The 20,910-nt window shown below is 56.3% G+C and overlaps 2 protein-coding genes across 2 annotated transcripts in view; both read left to right on the forward strand.

The window, feature by feature from the left end:
• Klhl22 (kelch like family member 22) overlaps positions 1-967 on the forward strand; it is a 42,640-nt gene extending 41,673 nt beyond the window's left edge. The window contains exon 7 of the mRNA XM_052740070.1: positions 23-967. Within this exon, the coding sequence (XP_052596030.1) occupies positions 23-388 (366 nt within the window). The 3' untranslated portion in view covers positions 389-967. The remainder of the gene's footprint in view (positions 1-22) is intronic.
• Positions 968-4,639: 3,672 nt separating this feature from the next.
• On the forward strand, positions 4,640-15,422 carry Scarf2 (scavenger receptor class F member 2). The gene is made up of 11 exons (XM_052740071.1): positions 4,640-4,819; positions 9,163-9,221; positions 9,312-9,413; positions 9,588-10,107; positions 10,188-10,406; positions 10,545-10,673; positions 11,137-11,240; positions 11,317-11,434; positions 11,630-11,745; positions 13,059-13,211; positions 13,854-15,422. The coding sequence occupies exons 1-11, from the start codon at positions 4,665-4,667 to the stop codon at positions 14,702-14,704; spliced, it is 2,526 nt and encodes an 841-aa protein (XP_052596031.1). The 5' UTR covers positions 4,640-4,664; the 3' UTR covers positions 14,705-15,422.
• Positions 15,423-20,910: the final 5,488 nt, after the last annotated feature.

Genomic DNA, 20,910 nt, shown 5'->3' on the forward strand with positions numbered 1-20,910 from the left:
GACCTTGACCTTGGCTTTGCAGGTGGCTTGCTACAGCTGCACATCTCGGCAGTGGTCAACAGTCTGCCCACTCCCAGCTGGGCATGGTGAGCCTGGTATTGCTGTACTGGACAACAGGATATATGTGCTGGGGGGCCGCTCTCACAACCGAGGCACCCGCATGGGCTACGTGCACATCTACGACATGGAGAAAGACTGCTGGGAAGAAGGGCCCCAGCTGAACAATTCCATCTCAGGCCTTGCAGCCTGTGTGCTCACTCTGCCCCGCTCCCTGCTCTGTGAGCCACCCCGAGGGACCCCCAACCGTAGCCAGGCAGATGCAGACTTTGCCTCTGAAGTGATGAGTGTGTCGGACTGGGAGGAGTTTGACAACTCTAGTGAGGACTAGGGCTCTCATGCCTGGTGTTTGGGAGGGGGTAACCGGGGCGGTGAAGGCCATAGGGCCTGGGTTACATACCAGGCTCCAGGGTAGGGCCCTTCCCAAGCCCTCCTGGTTCACCAGCTGCCCTTTTCCGTTCTTGTTTCTTCGACCAGCCTGCTGCCAACATTTGCAAACTCTATAGCTGTGAATTATATTACAAAGAAAAGTGCTACAGAAAGGCTGCTATCATCTGAGGGGGTGATCAGGCCCATCCTCTGTGAACTCGGAAGGGCTGGTATCTCTATTTGGCCTCTTCTTCCCCTTAGTCTGGTCCCTGATGGGTTAAGTAAGGTCCTTCCTGCAAGAGGTCCTGGGGGCTAGCAGCTTTCCTGGCTGTGGCCAAAGCTCATGGCTCCTTTCTTTCTGTGAACCACATGGTCTGGTGAGCAGCTCCAGCTGCAGCCAGGACCTTGAGCAGCTGGAGAGCTCTCAAGGGACACAAGAAACCATATACCTGGAACTGATCCTAAGGATAAGGACCCTGTAGCTGTGTGTGTTTCTGACTCAGTATTGTCGAAAAATGAAATAAAACATTCTGCAAAAGGTGGTGTGTCTTCTGTGGCCACAGTCTGGATTTCTTTCCTCTCCAGTCAGTGCCTCTCTGAGTGGCATCCAGGGAGGCACAGTTTTCAAGTCAGCTGCCCTGGGGGATGGGCTTGCCATGGGAACTGAGGCCCTGCTCTATTCCAAATGGCACCACGAGGTCACTACCCTGCTCCAGACATTTGATAAGCTCCCCAAGCTGAAAGGATATTGGTCACAGAGACCAGGACCTGCCTACTGAGGTGGCAAATAGCTTTTTTTCTTCCGGTCAGGACATCTAGAATGTCTGCCCTGTCACTCACCAGCTCCTGCTGCCCTATATCCACTCTAGTCCCTGGGCAGCATGCCACTGGCTGATGTAGACTCTGGCTATGGTGCCCAAGGAGTAACCTAGTCCCATCTTCCTTGGAGAGCCCAGGGTGATTGACTTCACTAGATGTCTTAAGGTAGAAAGTCTGAGGGCTGGGGTGTCACTCAGTGCTGGAGCACTTGCCTAGAATATGATCCATTCATGAAAATGGGAAGGCGGTGTGGGACAGGGCAGTAATGTTCTGGTCTGTGTCAGGAAATAGATCTAAGGTACAAGAGGAGGGGTGGACCAAAGGCACAGACCCAATTGTGGGTGCCTATAATAGGACTTCTTCCCACCTCCTGACTTCCAGAAGTTTGTCAGATGACCCTTGGGTAATCATCTTGGGGGCTACATTAACACAGCAGGTGAGATCTCTAGTCACCTTTACTAGCATCCCCCTACCCTTTGGGAGCTGTCTGGCATGGCCTATGCCCAACATGGATGGACTCAGGGTCCAAACATCAACCTTGCTTCCAGAACACCTTCCCTGCTGTTTGCTACAAGGTCTTCAACTGCAGATTCCTATCACAGGACATAGGCCTCCTGCTAGGAATGGACAGCTGGGCAGAGGAACACCCAATCTTTCCACTGGTGCCCTTTAAAGGAAGGGGAGAATACAAAGGGGTGGTGTGATGGAGGGATGGGCTGAGAAAGGGTAGTTGGTCACTCTGGATCCCTGAAGGCAGTGGATTGGAGGCTTGGAGTTGATATCTACCAGCAAGCTTCATCTGGAACCTCACTGTTTTAGGATCTTGGGCCCCTGGGAAACATGGTATTACACAAATTCCTCAGGGTGAAAAACCCCCAAATGTTGACAGCTGCCTGAAGAATCACTTCTTTCAAGGGCAGATGGCCACATCCTCCAGTGTCATCTCCCCAGTTCCAAGTAGGGAACACTGTTTTGCAGGTCTCAGAGTACTTTGTGTACCAGTCTGCTAACACTGTTGTCACCCAAGCCAAATGTGGCCAAGGTTTACCGAAGGGTTGGCCAAAGGGTAGGGGGAGCCCTCTGAGGTCGTACAGGTTTTTCTGGTCATGTATTCTGGCTCTGTCCGTTCTGTACTCTCAGGCCTGCAACCACAGGAGGGTATGAAGTCTCTGATGTCCTCCAGTGCCCAGTGTCACTACTCCCAACCTCAAACTGAACCTCTTTACCTTTTTCTTTTTTAAAATATTTTTATTTATTTTTTGAGATAAGATCTCTCTGTAGCCCTGGGTTTATTAGAACTTGCTGTGTAGGTAGAACAGGCTGGCCTCAAACTCATGAAGGTCCTGTCTCCCGAGTGCTGGGATTAAAGGTGTGCCACCACCATCAGCTAAGCTTGGCTTTACGTGGCTTCTGTCGACATATTTTGTCACAGCAATAGGAAAAGTAGGACAACATCCAAAGTCACCATCCACTGCCGTCTCAAGAGTTGGACCTACAAGGCTGCAGTGTGCGCCAGGTACCCGGGCAGGAGCCCACCCTGGCTTAGGAAGACGGATAAGTGGGCTACATGGGTGATACTGGGGAGCTCGTGTAAGGAGGGTTTCAGGAGGCTTGTGCCTTCACAGACATGGAAGTTGATGCCATGGGAACTTGGCCCAGCTGGGGCATCCCCTCAGGTCCAGGAAGGTCAGTACCTATAAAGTCTGGGGTGAAGGCTGCAACCACAGGACCCTCTGCTGCTGGCAGCTGTGGGAGCCTCCTTGGGGAGGGCACAGCTGAGGGCAGGGCTGTGCTCAAGCTTAGCTTCCCAGAAGTGGTTGGCTTATTTACCTGTGGTGAGAAGTGTTTGCATTTGTGACCACATGGGAAGACTTCCTTTTACCCACCTCACCTCCCCCCTGCACCTCAGCTAAGCTGAGGGCTGAGAAGAGACCTGAGGTCCCAGCCCCTCCCCCAGCCTGCTAATGACTATGGCCTTGGGCCTGTCTGTTGCTCCAGTTCTAACTCAGTCCTTCACGCTCCCTCTCTACACCACCTGCCCCTGATACGGGGTCTTCTGCTTGCTACCCAAGAGGTAGCAAGGAAATTAGTCGTCTAATTTTCCCCTCAAGTCAGAAACAAACTCCTCCTTGGTGGGACCTGGCTGCCAAAGGGAGCCTGCCTGGAGTCTCGGGCACAGCCCTACCTCCTGAGCTCTCTTGCTTTTCTGGACCTATACAGCTCCAACCCTCTCTCTGACCTGGGCTGTGGTAACCATAAGTATTGTGTTTGGCTGTCCCTGGGTGAAGCCAGTGATTCAAGGTAGTGATCACAGCAGAGCTTCACTCCTGCCCTAGGCCTCCATCCTAGGCTTATGTAGAGACTTGGGAGAAGGATATCGTTAGTCATGGCCAGGTTGACGCTAGGATGGTCACTGATTCTGCATCTCCTTTGACAGGCATGCTGATGTCATACCAAGGTCACTGGAGGTTCCTGGTGAAGGAAACTGACAAGTCTCGGAAGACTCCCTTACCTGACAGCTCACTGGTAGATGTTTAGGGAGTGAGGTACACAGGAACCAAAGTGAAAAGCAGATTCGGTAGAGACAGATCAGACTACTTGGTAGCTTCCCTGTGGCCCTGCTTGTCCTGATGTAATAGGGGTCTCCAATCAATCTTGACTCCACCTTGGGGACTTTTCCCTTTTGGGAGCCAGTAACCTTCTTGAGCTGAATTCATGCCCTGGGCACCCCAGTTCCTCTGGGCACCCTAGTCCCTCTCTACCACTTAACTGGGGTTCCGAGTTTCAGTTTCCACCTCCGATGTCCCTTTCCCTGTCTTTACCTCCACATCATATCAGAGACCTTGGCTGGTTCCTTCTGCTCCCACCTCCAGTAAGTATTTCCTGCCTTGAGCTCCTTTCTCTAGGCCTCCAGTTCATTTCCACAGGTCTTTGCCTACATCTTGCTTAGTCGTCTCTTGCACGGTGCAGGAGATGCTGATCGCACACCACAGGACAACTGGGGGTTCTTGGCCGGTGTGTGACCCAGGGCCTTTGCTGGGGCCCCTTCCCTCCCGGGCCTGGCGGCTCCAGAGCTGTCTGGCAAGAGAGGAGGAAGGTGCGGACCAGGACTCCTTCGTGGGCTCTCGCAGCTCTGCGCGGGCCTCCACCAAGTTCGCCCCGGAGTTCGTGCGTGGCCAGGTGGGGGCGGGGGCCGAGCAGAGGGGCGGAGGCGCGGCCGGAGGGTGGGGTCTGGCGCGCGGGGCGGGCGCTGCCGCCTGGCCGGCCGCGCTGGCCCAGGATCAGGGAGCCGATGTGGAATTTCCTGCCCGGCCCGGCGCCCCTCCTGCCGCCCCCCGCCCGGCCTCGCACTCCGCTTCCGGCCGCCCTCGCCGCGGCCGCACCCGCGCCCGCGCCCACCCGCGCCTGCCCCGCGCCTCATGGAGGGCGCAGGGTCCCGGGGGGCCGGGCCGGCGCGGTGCCAGGGAGCCCGAGGGCCGCCGCCGCTGCTGCTGCTGCTGCTCTGGCTGCTGCCGGGTCTCGCGGCGCCCCAGGAGTTGAACCCGCGAGGCCGCAACGTGTGCCGCGCGCCCGGGTAGGAGCTGGGCCTGTCCGAGGCGTGGGGCGCGAAGCGGGCTGGGGGTAGCGGCGCCCCATTGCGGTCCGGGGTATCCAGGACCTCGCTAAACTGGTCGGTCGCACGAGCCCCTGGGGCCTCCTGCGCGACTTGGGCTCAGTTCCAGGCCGAGTCTGGGCCCCCGGGGTGCTTCGGAGGGCCGACTGGACCAGAAATCACCTGGGGGGATAACAGAGAGCTGTGGGCCCCCAGAAGTGGTACTGTGTGGTGTCCAAAAATGTCAGGAAAGACCAGAAAAGAGCTACTCTCGAAGCCAAGGAAGGGCATTCCGAGGGAAGGAATAGCATGTGCACAGGCTCCAGGAGCCAGTGGCTTGAGCCTAGAGTGGGGGCGAGAAGGGTGAAGAAGCAACCCTCGGGCGAGCTGGGCACTGGGGAAGGACGGATTTGTCTTGGTTATTGGGCGCAGGGTGGGAGGAGGATGGTGGTGGAAGTGAGCACGGAAAAGCCAGCGCTCACGTTGGACCAGAAACCGGAGTGGTGAGGACAATGATGGACGCGTGATGGGAGGACGTGGGAACCCCTGTCGGCTCCTAGGGGCGGACACTGGGTGCCTGGAGGTGGGTATCTGAGCGGATCTTGCTGGGGAAGCCCGTGTGGGACAGGCCCAGGCAGAAGGCAGAGGAGCCCGGAGCCTGCGCGGAGGGTGAAGAGCGACGCAGAGTAGGCGCAGAAACCGAGGACCTGTCTACTGGCCCGATCCACGACGCACTCAAGTCATCTCTGCACAGAGGCGAGGAACCCGCGGTGGGGCGCCTCTGTGGGTGCTGGGGAGACTGTTTTGGCACTCCAGGCTGGGGTCCCCGGGGGCGCTCTGGATCTAAGGCCCCCGGGGGTACGGACCGTCAGCCAGGGTTTCGGAGGGTCCAAGTAGACAAGGGGCCGCTAGCTGACCGCGCGGTTTCCGAAATCGAGTCGAGACGCCGCAGACCACTCCCGGCCGTGAGCCCCGCCTCAGAGGCGGGGGCCCGCCTGGCTAGCCATCTGCTTCGCATCGCCGCCGCCGCCTCGTCCCGGGCCTCCCCGGCCCCAGGAATGCAGCGGCAGAGGCAGGCGGGGCGGTGCCTGGGGAGGGCCGTCAGCCCACACCAGGCCTTCTCCTCCTCCGACGGGCTGGCCGAGGGATAGGGCTAGGGTGGTGGGTCAAGCTGGAGTTGGGGAGCCCTTGGCCTCCAATAGTCCCGCCGGCCGACCTCGGAGGAGGTGGGCTGTCTCTGTAACCCACAGCCGGGATGCATTTGCTCTCGTACCCTGGCGGCAGACTGCCCCGGCTGTCTGGATCTGAACAAATACTTGGATTTTCTGGGTCTGTTTCCATCTCTGTAAAAAAGGGTTAAATGGACCTCAGCTCCTGGTGCTGGAGGTGCGGGTAGGTTGCCGTGACTGTGTGTTGGGGGTGTTTGTGGGAAGAACGGTCTCTGGACTGTGCCCACCCAGGTCTGGGCCATCCTTGTGGTTATAGTGAATGAGGTCCAGGAGGGAGAGGTGCGAGCTCATCATGCTGTGCACCCACGGCGGCTTGCTGGGCCTGTTAGTACAAGGACTCTGGAGCGGAGACCAGTGCCTTGTCTAGCAAGTGGGTACTGAGTTGCGAGTGTCGTTTCCTTTAGCATGATCGAACAGACCCGCCATGATGAGCACAGGCCTACAGGAGAGAAGGAGGGAATTTGAGGCATAGCTCACCCTATACCCCTCCCCTTTCTAGAAAGTTCCTTGGAAGCCCTGCAGATGCTGGGGGGTGGGGGCGCGTACCAAAGAGATGCCAAGGCCACATGAGGTGTGCCTTGTGCTGAGACTGGGGCTGCTTTTCATGGAGGGGACACCTAGCCAGGTAATCGTGAGCTGCGAGGCAGGGGGGCGGCAGGTGGGCTAGCTAGGTGAGGGGTGGCTCTCTGGAGGCTGGGGGAGAGAAAGCAGGCCTGTTTCTCAGTGGATCCGGTGCGAGCATGGTCTCAGCTTCCCAGCATGGAGGAGACACAGCACAGAGGAGATGGATGTTCTGACACTCCTGAGCTCTCCAGGTTGTGATGCCATCCAGTGGGCAGTTACGTTAACGAGTCTAGTGTTGCGGGAGCAGGGCACACTGGAGAGGATCCCATGCTATGACTCCTACCTGGTGGGCCTGGAGGAGCTCCCTGGAGAAGAGCCATGTCTGGGGGCAAGTGGAGAGCCAGACATGTGCGAACTCAGAGAAGGGGTCGGCGAAGAAGCCTCCTTGGTCGGAACTGGGAGTGACCAGGGACAGACATAGATCTAATGAGTGGGCCTCCAGAGCATCAGCCTTAGCGCCGCCACACACTGGCTTGGAGCACCAGGCTGTCCCTGTCTGCAGGACTTGTTCTTGGTGAAGCCAGATGGGCTTGAGTCTGCGGAGAGTTGCCCCCTGCACTCAAAGGCTTGCTCTCTTTACTGTAAATTGACCTGTGCAGGCAAGGAACTTAACTTCTCTGAGCTGCAGGTTCTTTAGCTAAAGAGTGGGACCCGAGGCTGCTGAGCTGTGGGTAAAGGGACGTGCGGCCATGATGTTCAGTTGCCAGAACCGTCATGATGGAAGGAGAAAACTGACTTCCACAAGTTGTCCTCAACCTCCACATGCACAAAATGGTTCATGCGCTCTTCTCTCTCTCTCTCTCTCTCTCTCTCTCTCTCTCTCTCTCTCTCTCTCTCTCTCTCTCTCTCACACACACACACACACACACACACACACCACACACACACACACACACACACACACACACACACACACACACACGGGGGGGGGAGATAAATGTATGTTGGTTTGTTTTAAAGAACAGGACCCCCGCATCTGGCAGGAGGAAAGCTCTAAAATGCAGTTTTGCTAGTTGCTGCAATCTCCTTTCCAAGTTACGCTGCCCCACCTATAAACACCACTGAGTGTGGCCCTAAGAACCACACTCACAACCACAGAACTGGGTGCTAGGCCAGCCAGGGAGGACAGGACTCCCAGCAGGCCACCTAGGAACTATGAAGGAGTACTGTCTGGAGAGTCTGGTCTAGAACCAGGTGGAAGTAAGAGGAGATGGGCTGATGGACTTGGGTCTCTCTGAGAAGGGATCCTTGGCATCCCTGGGGCAAGGTGGGTGGGTCAATGGGGGCTGCAAAAACAGGCCTGTCTTGATTTTCTGTGGTTTCCACTTATATTTGTGAAAAAATATGCAAAGTCTGTTCCCTTAGTTTAAGGTTTTATGGGCCCTGTCCCTCAGGTCCCAACTTTGATCTGAGGGAGAACAGAATTCTTTGGCTGGGCAGGGGGCCTTTTGAGGCAGCTGGAGCCTATCTACATATGACTATTACTCCAAACTGGTCTGAGGCAGCGTGGAGCTTTTCTTTCAACCTGCCCCCACCCCCTGCTCTGTTCTAAGTCCACAAGCCCCAGAGGAAGCACACTCATTTTCTCTAAAATGTAAATGAATGCTACATTTCTGTAGGACTGAGGGAAACTCTAGACCTTAGGAAGCTATGGTTTCAGTGACTGTCCCTTCTACCTTAGAGGGCACACAGCAAGCTCAATTCCCAGGCCTTTCCGGGATGTACTGCCCTGAAGTGCTGCAGTCAGAAGTTTGGCTGCTGGGGTGTAGCTTAGGGCTTCATCCTCAGCAGAGTTCCCTGAAACCCTGACACAGCATGCACTTGGCAAGGTCAAATAAACAGGAGGAAAACATTAAATACAAGTAGATACTCCAGCCTCCCTACTTCTGGAAGGCATTGGGCCTGTTTACTTTGACTCCCACACGTGGTTCCTCTGGCCTACAGCAAGGTCCCCAGGTGCCTGCCTCCAGGAGACCCCTCTGGAGGAACTCTGCAGGGTCTACACTTGGCGCCATCCCTCCCCTCACAGATGCTTGTGGTCCACCCTGGGTGTTAGACCCACGTGGGCATCCCGGTGCCCTCGGGCCCATCTGGCAGTGGTGTCACCCCAGTCATGTCACATTTGGGTCCCTAACACCCATCTGGCTAGGCCCCTAGCCCTGAGAGTGCTAGACCTTCAAAGGGTCCTGAGAGGCAGGTGGCTCCCTACGCCTACTCCGATTCACTGCAGACCCTTCTTGGCCTCACTGTGTCCTGTTTCTTACCCTTGAGACGGAGGAGCCCTTGTAGGTGACAGTTCTTGGATGTGAGCTTTGGGGGGCTTGCTCTTTGGTATAGGCTTCCCCTTGCCCACCACTGTAGCAGGCGTCAGGCTTGGGTGTCCAACCGCCTCCCCAATTCAGGACACTGAAGGCTGGGGAAGGAGTGTAGGGGGAAGGGCGTCAGACTCAGACGTCCCTCCTCTGCTTGAAGTTCCCAGGTGCTCACCTGCTGCGCTGGCTGGAGGCAGTTGGGGGATGAGTGTGGGATCGGTGAGTGGGGCTTTCTGGGGTCCTGGGCAGGCGGGTCCAGGGCGGATGTGGAAAGAGCATGCGCTGCAGCTCAGCTCTTCTTGTTGGCAGCGGTGTGTGAAGGCAATTCCACGTGCTCAGAAAATGAGGTGTGTGTGCGGCCAGGCGAGTGCCGCTGCCGACATGGTTACTTCGGTGCCAACTGCGACACTAGTGAGCGCGGGGCGAGGTGGGATTGGATATTGGGCAGCTAGGCTGGAAACTAGAGAAATTAAGCAGGGAGGCAGATTGGGGGTGGGTGGGTTTTGGGGGCTGGCTATGGGAGAGCTGAGGGTAGGGTGTATGCAGGCTAACAATTCACACACCACCATCCCCTGGTTCTTGCAGAGTGCCCGCGCCAGTTCTGGGGCCCCGACTGCAAGGAGAGGTGCAGTTGCCACCCGCACGGACAGTGCGAGGACGTGACCGGACAGTGTACGTGTCACGCGCGCCGCTGGGGTGCGCGCTGCGAGCATGCGTGCCAGTGCCAGCATGGCACGTGCCACCCTCGGAGCGGCGCGTGCCGCTGCGAGCCGGGCTGGTGGGGTGCGCAATGCGCTAGCGCGTGCTACTGCAGCGCTACATCAAGGTGCGATCCACAGACCGGCGCCTGCCTGTGCCACGCAGGCTGGTGGGGCCGCAGCTGCAACAACCAGTGCGCCTGCAACTCCTCGCCCTGCGAGCAGCAGAGCGGCCGCTGCCAGTGTCGCGAGCACACGTTCGGCGCACGCTGCGATCGCTATTGCCAGTGCCTCCGCGGTCGGTGCCACCCGGTGGACGGCACGTGCGCCTGCGATCCGGGCTACCGGGGCAAGTATTGTCGCGAGCCATGCCCCGCTGGCTTCTATGGCTTGGGCTGTCGCCGTCGGTAAGCTTGGGGGCCGGTAGCGGGAAGGCGGAGGGGTGAAGCGGAGCACCATCCGGTCCAGCTTCCTGACCCTTCCCTAGGTGTGGCCAGTGCAAGGGCCAGCAGCCATGCACTGTAGCCGATGGCCGTTGTGTGACCTGCGAACCAGGCTGGAACGGAACCAAATGTGACCAACCCTGCGCCACAGGTTTCTATGGCGAGGGTTGTGGCCACCGCTGCCCGCCCTGCCGCGATGGGCATTCCTGCAACCACGTCACTGGCAAGTGTACACGCTGCAATGCGGGCTGGATCGGCGACCGGTGAGCAGCCCGCGCCTGCTTTGGCCCAGACACACGGCTCCCTAGTCCTGGCTCCCACGCAGTCACTGCATGGTGGGTTCTGTAGGCCTGTGGCTTTTGACTTACATTTCCGCTCACGCCTCTTCTCTTGATACCAAGGTGCGAGACCAAGTGCAGTAACGGCACTTACGGTGAGGACTGTGCCTTCGTGTGCTCTGACTGCGGCAGCGGCCACTGTGACTTCCAGTCCGGGCGCTGCCTTTGCAGCCCTGGTGTTCACGGACCTCAGTGAGTGGGGACCTGGAGAGGGATAGGGTATATGTACCCCACACTAGGGCCTCCAGTCAGACCTCAGGGTCCTGTACTCCAGGGAATGTGTCAGCAAGTACTTTGGGGCAGTATCTGATTTGGAGGCTGCCCTCAGACTGCAATCTGGCCGAGTGGCATCCTGATGTGACACAGATATGGTGTAGAGCGAGTCAGTGGTCTAGATTGGCATCTCCCTTTTCCTCTCGCACAATAGTCAGTCTCTGGTAACCATCCTCCAGACTCCCTCCTGCAGATAGCACGCTCATACATTTCCTAACTGTGGTTATCAAGTGAGTGCCCGCCCTCAGGTGTGGGTGGGTTTCAGTCTCTAGAGAACGGAGTAGGGGCTTGACTAGGGCACCCGGGACCAGCCGGCAGTGGCGGCCCGTGCTGGGGCAGGAGGCATTCTGGAGAGCCCTCCTTGACCCCCAAAACTTTGCAGCTGTAATGTAACGTGCCCGGCCGGGCTCCATGGCGTGGACTGCGCCCAGGCCTGCAGCTGTCACGAGGAATCATGCGACCCGGTCACCGGTGCCTGCCACCTGGGTGAGTGGGTGAAGAACGTCGGGCCAGGGAATGAAGTGGGGTGCGTGATCCTGCGCTGAGCCGCTGCTCCCCACAGAGACCAATCAGCGCAAAGGTGTGATGGGCGCGGGCGCGCTGCTCACTCTGCTCCTCGGCCTGCTGCTCTCGCTGCTCGGCTGCTGCTGCGCCTGCCGGGGCAAGGACCCGGCGCGCCGGTGAGGCCCCAAGCCAGCCCCCGCCCGCCGCGGGGTTTAGAGCTCAGCTCTCGGTGACTGGGTGTGCCTCTTGAATCCAGACCCACCCCTGGCCCAGCCCTCTCTTTCTTCCGGCCCTCCCCTTTCTGTCCCACCGAGAGTGAACCGCCCCTCCCAGTCCCGCCCTGCCCCCTCGCTCAGGCCCCGCCCTCGCAGGGAACTCACGCTCGGAAGGAAGAAGGCACCTCAACGCTTTTGCGGGAGCTTCAGCCGCATCAGCATGAAGCTGCCCCGAATCCCGCTTCGCAGACAGAAGCTGCCCAAAGTCGTAGGTGAGACTGTAGGCTCTGGGACTCTGGGGTAACCCACTGCAGGAGGTTTCTAGACACTGGTGTAAAGGGGTACAAGACTCAGTGTAGACGTGGGGGGGGGGGGCTCGAGTTTTGATGTGTGTGGGAGTGGAAAGGTGCCACTGGGGGAAAGAAAGGGAGGACGTTGCTATGGGCAAGGCTGTAGCGGAAGGAAGGAGTGCTGGATGTGTGGGCAGATGTTGGGGGGTATGCGGGAGGCATGGGAATCCATAAATGATTGCGTGGCAGGCCACCTGACCTGCAGGTCTCTACCCTAGTTGAGACTCAGAGCCTCAGGGAACTAGTGGCATAGAGTCTCCAGTAGATGTTCAGTGTGATGACAGACAAGTGGGTGGCCCCTTCTTTTAGGCAACTTCTTTCTGAAGACTGGTGGGGATAATTCAGTCTCTCGGGAGGTGAAGGGGACAGCTGAAAAATGCTTTGGTTCATTTTCGCAGCGGAACTCCTAGGAGCAGAGGTGTCAGGGCTGAGCCTTGATAAGTGGAGGCTTCTGGGGGAGAGCCTGAGCCCAGCAGTTGTCTTGCCCCTACACATGTGGACTCTGAAGTGCTCCAGGGGTCCCCAAGTCCCACCAGGCAGAGTCCAGACTTGGTTGGAGAACGTGGTGGCCTTTCCCGGCCACATGTGCCAGAGTCTCTGTGGTTTTCCTTACACTTAGCCTACTCGTTCAGCTCCCTCCCTGCCTGACTGCATTTGGCCTGCATCCTTTTCAGCTTCTCTGTTGTTTAAGCTATCTTTTAAAATTCTTTTACTCATTTTATGTGTAAGGTGTTTTGCCTTCGTGTATGTGTGCACCATTTGTGTTCCTGGTGCCCGTGGAAGCCAGAAGAGGGCATCAGACCCTCTGGAACTACCACGAGGGTCCTGGGAATGGAATCCAGATCCTCTGCAGAGCAGACAGTGCTCTTAGCCATTTCTCCAGCCCGCGTTTTTTTTTTTGTGTGTGTGTGTATATTTTTTTTTGGGGGGGGGGGTTGAGACAGGGTCTAATACTATAGGCCAGGCTGTCCTGGAACTCAGCTGTGCAGCCCAGGCTAGCCTCAAGCTCACAGTGATCCTCCTTCCTCAGACTCTTGAGTGCTGGGGTTACAGTCATGCACCACCATACCCAGCTCCTTTCATGTTTCTCTTTACCTTCTGGGTTTCTTGATACCTGGATCTAATGTGACTCTGGAGGGGCTGGTCATGACCATTGTGTTCACGTTTAGCTAATTAAAGGCACAGACTGGGGAAAGGCAGGATCCCTGGAACTCTGCCTCACTCGTTTTTTTCAGTGGCCCATCATGACCTAGACAACACACTCAACTGCAGTTTCCTGGAGCCGCCCTCGGGGCTGGAGCAGCCCTCTCCATCATGGTCCTCCAGGGCTTCCTTCTCATCCTTTGACACTACAGACGAAGGCCCTGTGTACTGTGTGCCCCACGAGGGTGAGTGTGGCCCTGCATGGGCATCCCTCTGCCGCAGTGAAAGGCCTTGCTATCCATGCTGGAGGTGGAGGCATGGGGATCAGGGCACCAAGAGACCAAGAACTAGGAGTTGTCAGCCACAGGCCTGCAGCTACAAAGCTGAACACTCTGTCCTGCTGGGGTGAATCATGGAGGGGTCGGTGGGATCTCTTGTTCCTAGTCAGTCATTCTGGGACTGGACCTGGATAGGGAATGGCATACAGAAACAACATACCTAGTGGGAAGGAACTGGCCTGTCCCTTGGTGCCACTGGGTGACCTTCGGCAAGTGACTATCCCCTCAACATCAAAAACCTTACTTCTTAAAGGGCATGAATCCTCTTAAAGTCGATGACTGTGGCCCCCGAGACCGGGATGCGGTGGGGGAGGGGCACAAGGTCTGGAGCCTGAGCCCTGGAAAAAGTACCCCTCGGTCCCCAGCAGTCAGCCCACACCCTGGGGATTCCCACTAAGTTTGTCTTAATGCAATCGAAGCACCAGGCATGCCTGAATGTCGGGACCACACAGACACAGCTGGGCCTCGGCAGAGGAGGGATGGTCACGCGTGGAGGTTAGATCCACGCTATTCTTGGATGTTGTGACTCGCTTGTCCTCCCCTTGTTAGAGGCGACTACTGAGAACCGAGACCCAGAAGCTGCTGCTCTGGCGGAGGTGCCCGCTCCATCCCTAGCGCCCACGAGCACCCCGGCGCCCGCGGAGGAGGCAGCGGCTCTCCCCGCATCCTCAGACAGCGAGCGCTCGGCGTCCAGCGTGGAGGGGCCCGGGGGGGCGCTGTACGCGCGTGTAGCCCGGCGCGAGGCCCGGCCGGCCCGGGCCCGAGCTGAGGCTGGGGGCCTGTCACTGTCTCCGTCGCCCGAGCGCAGGAAACCGCCGCCACCCGACCCTGCCACCAAGCCTAAGGTGTCCTGGATCCACGGCAAGCAGGGCTCCGCGACCGCTGCACCGTCCCCGCCGCCCGCAGGCCGCATGGCTGCGCCGAGCCCTAGCGGGAGGAAACGGACCCCCAGCAACACGTCGGTGCAGCCCGCGGGCCCGGCCGAGGAGGTCCCCGCCCCGGCCGCACCCTCGCCGCCCCGGGCCCGAGCGCGCGGCCGCGGCCCGGGTCTCTCGGAGCCCACGGACGCGGGTGGCCCCCCGCGCAACGCGCCCGAGGCGGCCTCTCTGCTGGCAGCCGAGCTGCGCGACAAGACTCGCAGCCTGGGCCGCGCCGAGGGGCCGCCGGGACCACGCGAGAAGCCGCCGCCGCCGCAGAAGGCCAAGCGCTCCGTGCTCCCCGCCTCGACGGCCCGCGCGTCCGCGGCGTCGGAGGCCACGGCGCCCGAGAAGGCAGCGGCCGGTGCATCCGCGCCCGAGACCCCTCGGAAGAAGACCCCCATCCAGAAGCCGCCTCGGAAGAAGAGCAGGGAGGCGGCGGGGGAGCCGAGCAGGGCGGGAGCGCCGCCCGCAGCTTCCTAGACCCGCAGCCCCGCGAGCCACCGCGTTTCTCGGCGTGGTTTCCCGCGGCCGCAGCGAAGCATTTCATTGGCCCAAGCACCCCGCGCCCGGCCCGGCCGAGGCTGTGTCCGATTGGCCCTGGCTCCAGCGCCGCCGCTTGGTTGGATCTGCTCTCAGGCCTGCCGGACACTTAGCTGGCTGCTCGCTCCCACTAGCAGTGTGGTGGAGCTTTTCTAGTAATCTGCGTCTCATTGGCCATGGCTGGGAGAGCCTGCAGACTTCTCACTGGCCAAGAGTGTGCTTGGCTGGGCTATTCCGTCATTGGCTGATGCCGAGCGCGTTTGCCTCTTGGCTGCCTCTCAATTGCCAGGGCCTGGTGCCTATGGCTGTAGAGTCTTTTTCTTGAAGATGGCCAGAGGCTGCTTCCATTGACTGGGCTCCTGAGTATCTGGTTGACCTGAACCTGGGGAGGAGAGCTGGTCTCTGCCCCCTCAGGGGGCTCAGCGCACCTTGGCCTGTCCCTTCTCAACTGACACCAGCCCTGGTCCCTCAGCTGTCAAGCTGGTTTTGATGGCCTCCCACCACCCCACAATTGTGGGAACCCCAGGGGCGACTCTGGTGGCCTTAGATGTATTTATAGGCCCTGGGCAGGGCTGCTCCCATCCCATCTGGGGCCTCCAGGATGGGTTCCTCCTAGCAGGGCCAAGCCAAAGCTTTCTTAATAAAACGCTTCTCCCCACTTCCTGTGCTCTGATTACTTCCTGCTTGAGGTTGTGGACAAAGATGCCCTTCTTATGGAACCTGTTTGTGACATCTTCTGGACTCCTCTAGCTAAATGGAACCTTGGAGTCTCCAGTGTGGGTCTCTAGGAATGCTGTGAAAAGTGTGCTAAATCCTCCAGTCCTGAGCTGTCACTTGAGAAGAAGGGTGGATCTGAGCTGGGGCGGGCGGCGGGGGGGGGGGGGGGGGGGGGGGGGGGGGGAAGCAATATGGGGATCCAGGGAACAGAACTGTTTCTGGTGAGACAGGTGAGGGCAAGGAGCAATGGCCCGGCCTCCAGCCAGGCCTCACAAAGCACTGTGCCACTGCGCAGAACCTGTGGCTTGCCCCAATAGGTGACTGGCCTTTAATGGGAACCATTCTACCCCATTACCACATGCTTCACGAGGGGAGAGAGAAGACAGCCTGCTGGGCTTTCTCTGGAGTCCTTTGGGTCAGACCCCACTCTAGCACCTTCACCTCTCCCGACAGGCCCTAACTGGACTTTCTGAGCCTGGGACCTGTGCTCCTCCAGGGTTCCTACTGCCCCTCTTGATTTCTGAGAGCTGTCTGTTCGGGTTCCTCCTACAGCCCTGCCGCGGGCAGACTCTCTTCTTTTGTTGGTGAGACAGGGTCACACAGTGTAGCTCAATATGACCTTGAACCTCTGCCTCAGCCTCCCAAGTGCCAGGACTATAGGGGTGGCTTCTCCGTGCTTTTGTTTTTTAATTTTAAAACATTTATTTGTTTGGGTATGTGAGTATTTTTGCCTGCATGCATGTATGTGTACCATGTATGTGCCTGGTGCCCCAGAAGTCAGAAGAGGATGCAACATCCCGTGGGACTGGAGTTATAGACGGTTGTGAACTGACATGTGAGTACTGGGAATCAAATGTGGGTCCTCTGCAAGAGCAAGACATGCTGTCGACTGCAGAGCCGGCTCTCCAGCACTTTCTCCCAGCTCTTGCTGCCCAGCTCCGAATCTGATTCTGCCAATCTCTTCCCACTTCATGTGTCTCCAATGCTGGCAGCTCAGGGGGCGCTCCTTGGCAGGGCCCTTGTTCTCCGGCCGGTTTGACCACCACTTTGAGGTCAGTTTTGGTCCCACACCTGAATGGAGATGGCATCCAGAGCAGCTAATGGACACAGTGCCTCAGGCTGGCCTGGCTGGGTAACACGTGGGTGGAAGTCCTGCTGTCTCTGTGCCAGATGTTTTCCTCTGGCCAGCAAGGCACCCTTCCTGCCGTGGTCCTGCGGCTTGATTGGCCTCTGATCCACCGAGGCACCGAGCCACATCAGCTGCCGGGGCTGCAGTCAGGCTCAGCATTGGCGAAAGGGGCGACAGTCGGTGTAGTGGGCAGCACTTGGTAGACCCCATGTTGCCCAGTCTGTGCCCCTAACAAGCCATCCTGCCTCAGTGGCTCTCCCTTACTCCTCAACTCTATTTTAGGCCTCCCTTTCCCTCGTCAGGATTCTTCCGATCTGGGCAGTGCAAGCATGTCTCAGTACTGGCCTGGGGCCTCTCTTCTCACTGTCCAGGAAACCTGACTTGCAGCAGCCTCCCTGTGGGCACATCCCAGAGCAGAGACCAGTCCTTTCCATCAACCAGTCCTGCCATCAGCCCCCCCCCTTCCCCGGCCCAGGAGAGTTCCCCTTAAGCGTCTTTCACCACCCGGTGTTCCCCACCCCCTCTGGGCTTGCAGTAGTGCCAGCTCCCAGGGCAGGCGCCACAAAAGGGAACCACAACTGCTGGAACCTCTGTTGCCATGGGGACGGGGACCACAGAGCTCACATCTGGTAGTGATTGAGGAGGAAAAATTATGAGTCGTGGAAAACGCAAATATTTTTTTGTAGCACAGAGCACAAAGGAATCTGGGGACTGGAGAGGGGCCTGGGCTCCGTCTGGTTTCCAGCAGGATGTAGCACACATCACTCAGGTCGGCCAGGCTGTGCCAGACACCACACACATGCACACACACCAGCAGTTGTTTATCTTGTGGCAAACATACATTTGCGACTAGATGCACAGAGAAATACCAACACACTCAATGCAAAACACACACAAACCATCGAAACCCTGAAACACAGAACAAACACACAGCAGAATGCATCCCACACATGACTGCATCCAAAGAAGCAGAAACATACTCATCAAGGCTCCAAAACTCCCTGGGACACAGAGGCAACTAGACATATCATCCGCCAGACAGAGATGGACCCTGATGTCCAACATAGACTGCACATACATGCCAGGGGCACATACCTGCCACACACATGTCCAGCCAGCCCGCAGTAATGCAGAGGGCTGTCAGCCCTCCAAACAAACACAGGGCAGGGGGCACACAGCAAATCCACAGACACGGGAGTGCAAGACACCCTGCAACATACACTCGCAGGCATGGTGAAAGGATTCGTTCATATCGTAGGAATCACATGGGCTACATGCCACTTGGAAACTAAGTTCTTTGCAGCACACACACACACACACACACACACACACACACACACACACACTTCACAATGTGATGAAAAAGAGGCAAATACTGACCTCACACACATAACCACCACACACAGAAACACGAGGCCCACACTCAACACGCTCACTTAACGCATCCTCTATAACACAGACCATTGTACTAGACAAAATGTCAACACATACCCAGGAGAGGACATCTAAACTTGTAGCATTCATACCACTGTCATCTGACAAAAATATTAGAGATACTCCTCTGCCACTGTCTACAGCCTCCACCAAGTGACACACACACGGGACACACAGAGACACAGTGACACAGCCTGTAACGTGTGTGTGTTCTACAAAGCTGGCTGGATACCAAGACATTGACCTCAACACACACACACACACACACACACACACACACACCATAGCCTGATATGCAGACACACAGAAAAGACATGGGAAGGCACACTCAGTCCATAGGTGGACAGACACTAAGACAAACATCTACAGCATGGTCAACGAAGCCTTGGGGTGTGCATACCCCTGAAATACACCCAGATGTGTTGAGATGGTGCTGGAAGTCATCTGAGTTCTGTGATCCAGAAAAGCAGGAGGTGTAGCATTCACAATATCCTGGCCAGTCCCCAGCATCACCCAAAACAAGCAGCAACAACAAAAGCAAGTGAGGAGGAGGGAGAAGCAAGCTGTTGGGGATGAGGCACCAGGCCTCCCTATGTTCGTGAAGACTCACTGGACCATGGACCATCTTAGGCCCTAAACTCACAGAAGTCTCTCTGTAGTTGCATGGCTGCTGGGAAGGGTGCAGAGTGTCGATGGGTACAGTGACCCTGGAAGTGCTTGATGCACACAGCAACATGGGAAACACTCCAGGGGCTTTTTTTCTTTTTCAAACAGCATTTCTTGTAGCCCAGGCTAGCCTTGAACAAGCTTTGTAGCTTAAGGATGGCTTGAGCCTCTGATACCCTATCCTCCAAGTGCTGTGTGAAACATATTTTATTTATGTCCTGAGATCAGAGGGCAGAGCTAACCACTAGTTAACCATAGAGGCCAGGCAGTGGTGGTCCACACTTTTTTTTTTTTTTTTTTTTTTTTTTGGTTTTTCGAGACAGGGTTTCTCTGTGTAGCTTTGCGCCTTTCCTGGAACTCACTTGGTAGTCCAGGCTGGCCTCGAACTCACAGAGATCCGCCTGGCTCTGCCTCCCGAGTGCTGGGATTAAAGGCGTGCGCCACCACCGCCCGGCAGGTGGTCCACACTTTTAATCCCGGAACTTGGGAGGAGGAAGCAGGAAGATCTGGAGTTCAAGATCACCCTGGACTGTACAAGATTGATCCAGTCTAAAAGAGAAACAGAGCTGGGCAGTGGTAGTTCATGCCTTTAATCCCAGCACATGGGGGGCTCAAGCCTTTAATTCGAGAACTAGGGAGGTGGAGACAGGAATATAAGGTGGATGGAGACAGGATCCCGCTCCATTCAGTCTGAGGATTCATAGAGCCAGGATCTTCCCTATTCAGTCTGAGATAGGATCACCCATTTGGTCTGAGATTTCATAGAGGTGAGAAGTCTCTGGCGGCTGACTGCTCTGCTTCTCTGATCTTTCACCCTCAGTGTCTGACTCTGGGTTTTTATTGTTAAGACTAATGTGGTTCACACTTCACCCAAGTGCTGGGATTATAAGTGTTCAGCACCATGCCTGATTTATACGATGCTGGGTATTGAACTTTGTTCACTCTACCAGCTAAGCTATGTTCTTAACATCGCCAGTGGCTTCACAATGTTTATTTTGTGTGTACGAGTGTTTGCCTGCTGCCTGTAGAAGCTAGAAGAGAGTACTGGATCCCTTGGAACTGGAGTTGCTGATGGCTGTGAGCTACCATGAGGGTGCTGGGTATCAAACCCAGGTGCTCTGCAAGATCAGCGGGAGCTCTTAACTGAAAGACAGGGTCTCTCTACATAGCCCTTGCTGTCCTGGAACTCTCCGTGTAGACTAGGCTGGCCTCAAACTCACAGAGACACACTTGTCTCTGCCTCCTGAGAGCTGGGATTAAAGGTGTACACCACTACATTCAGCTTCCAGTGGCTTTTTACTACTGATTTTATGTACACTTTGAGAAGAAAGTGCTTAACGCATTCATTCTAGAGGCATTTGGTATTTCAATTACACTGCTGTCCCTGGTGTGGGCAGGATACCCTTGTTATTTTAAGACCAAAGACGGGACCTCTTGGAACACTTGGAAGGCCATTGTTAGTAAGGTAGAAGTATTCTTCTGGTGCCATCTAGTGGTCAAGTCCCACATCTGGAGCCAGAACAAGAGCGTGTCCTTAACACAGCCCTAGTGGAAAGTTGTTTGCACTGCTGGGACCGGCAGTGAGGTGGGGCCCAGGTGCAGGTTTTCCACGGGCATATCCAGCGAGGGGAGCTCGAAGAACACTGTAACATGAGGCGAGGCTGGGCTGGTGGGGTACCAGCGGCAAGGACAGGAAGCCGGTGTGAGGGTTTCGATGCCCCCTTTGAGGGCACCTCCCGGACTCACAGACCTTCCACTAGGCCTATATATATATATATTTTACTTTATAATATATATATATATATATTTTACTTTAAATATAATATATATCTTATATATATATTATATATAAATAAAATATATTTATTATATATATTTATATATATATTATATATAAATAAAATATATATATATTTTACTTTAAAAAAAGATTTACTATTTTTTATGTATGTGTCTGAGCATTGGGATCAGATGAGGGTGTTGATTGACAGCCCAGAGTGGGTTGTTTTGTTGTTGTTGTTGTTGTTTGGGTTTTTTTGTTTTGTTTTGTTTTTCCCCAGTTAAATGCTTTCTTTAATAAGAGTTGCTTTGGTCACGGTGTTCCGTCATAGCAATAGAACATCGACTAAGACGTCTTCACACTCTGTAAATCATAGCATGGTACTGGCAAAATAAAAACATGTCTGGATTAAAGAAAATG

Source organism: Peromyscus californicus, unplaced genomic scaffold, assembly GCF_007827085.1.
Source record: "Peromyscus californicus insignis strain IS unplaced genomic scaffold, ASM782708v3 Scaffold_16__1_contigs__length_79575227, whole genome shotgun sequence".
NCBI lineage: Eukaryota > Metazoa > Chordata > Mammalia > Rodentia > Cricetidae > Peromyscus > Peromyscus californicus.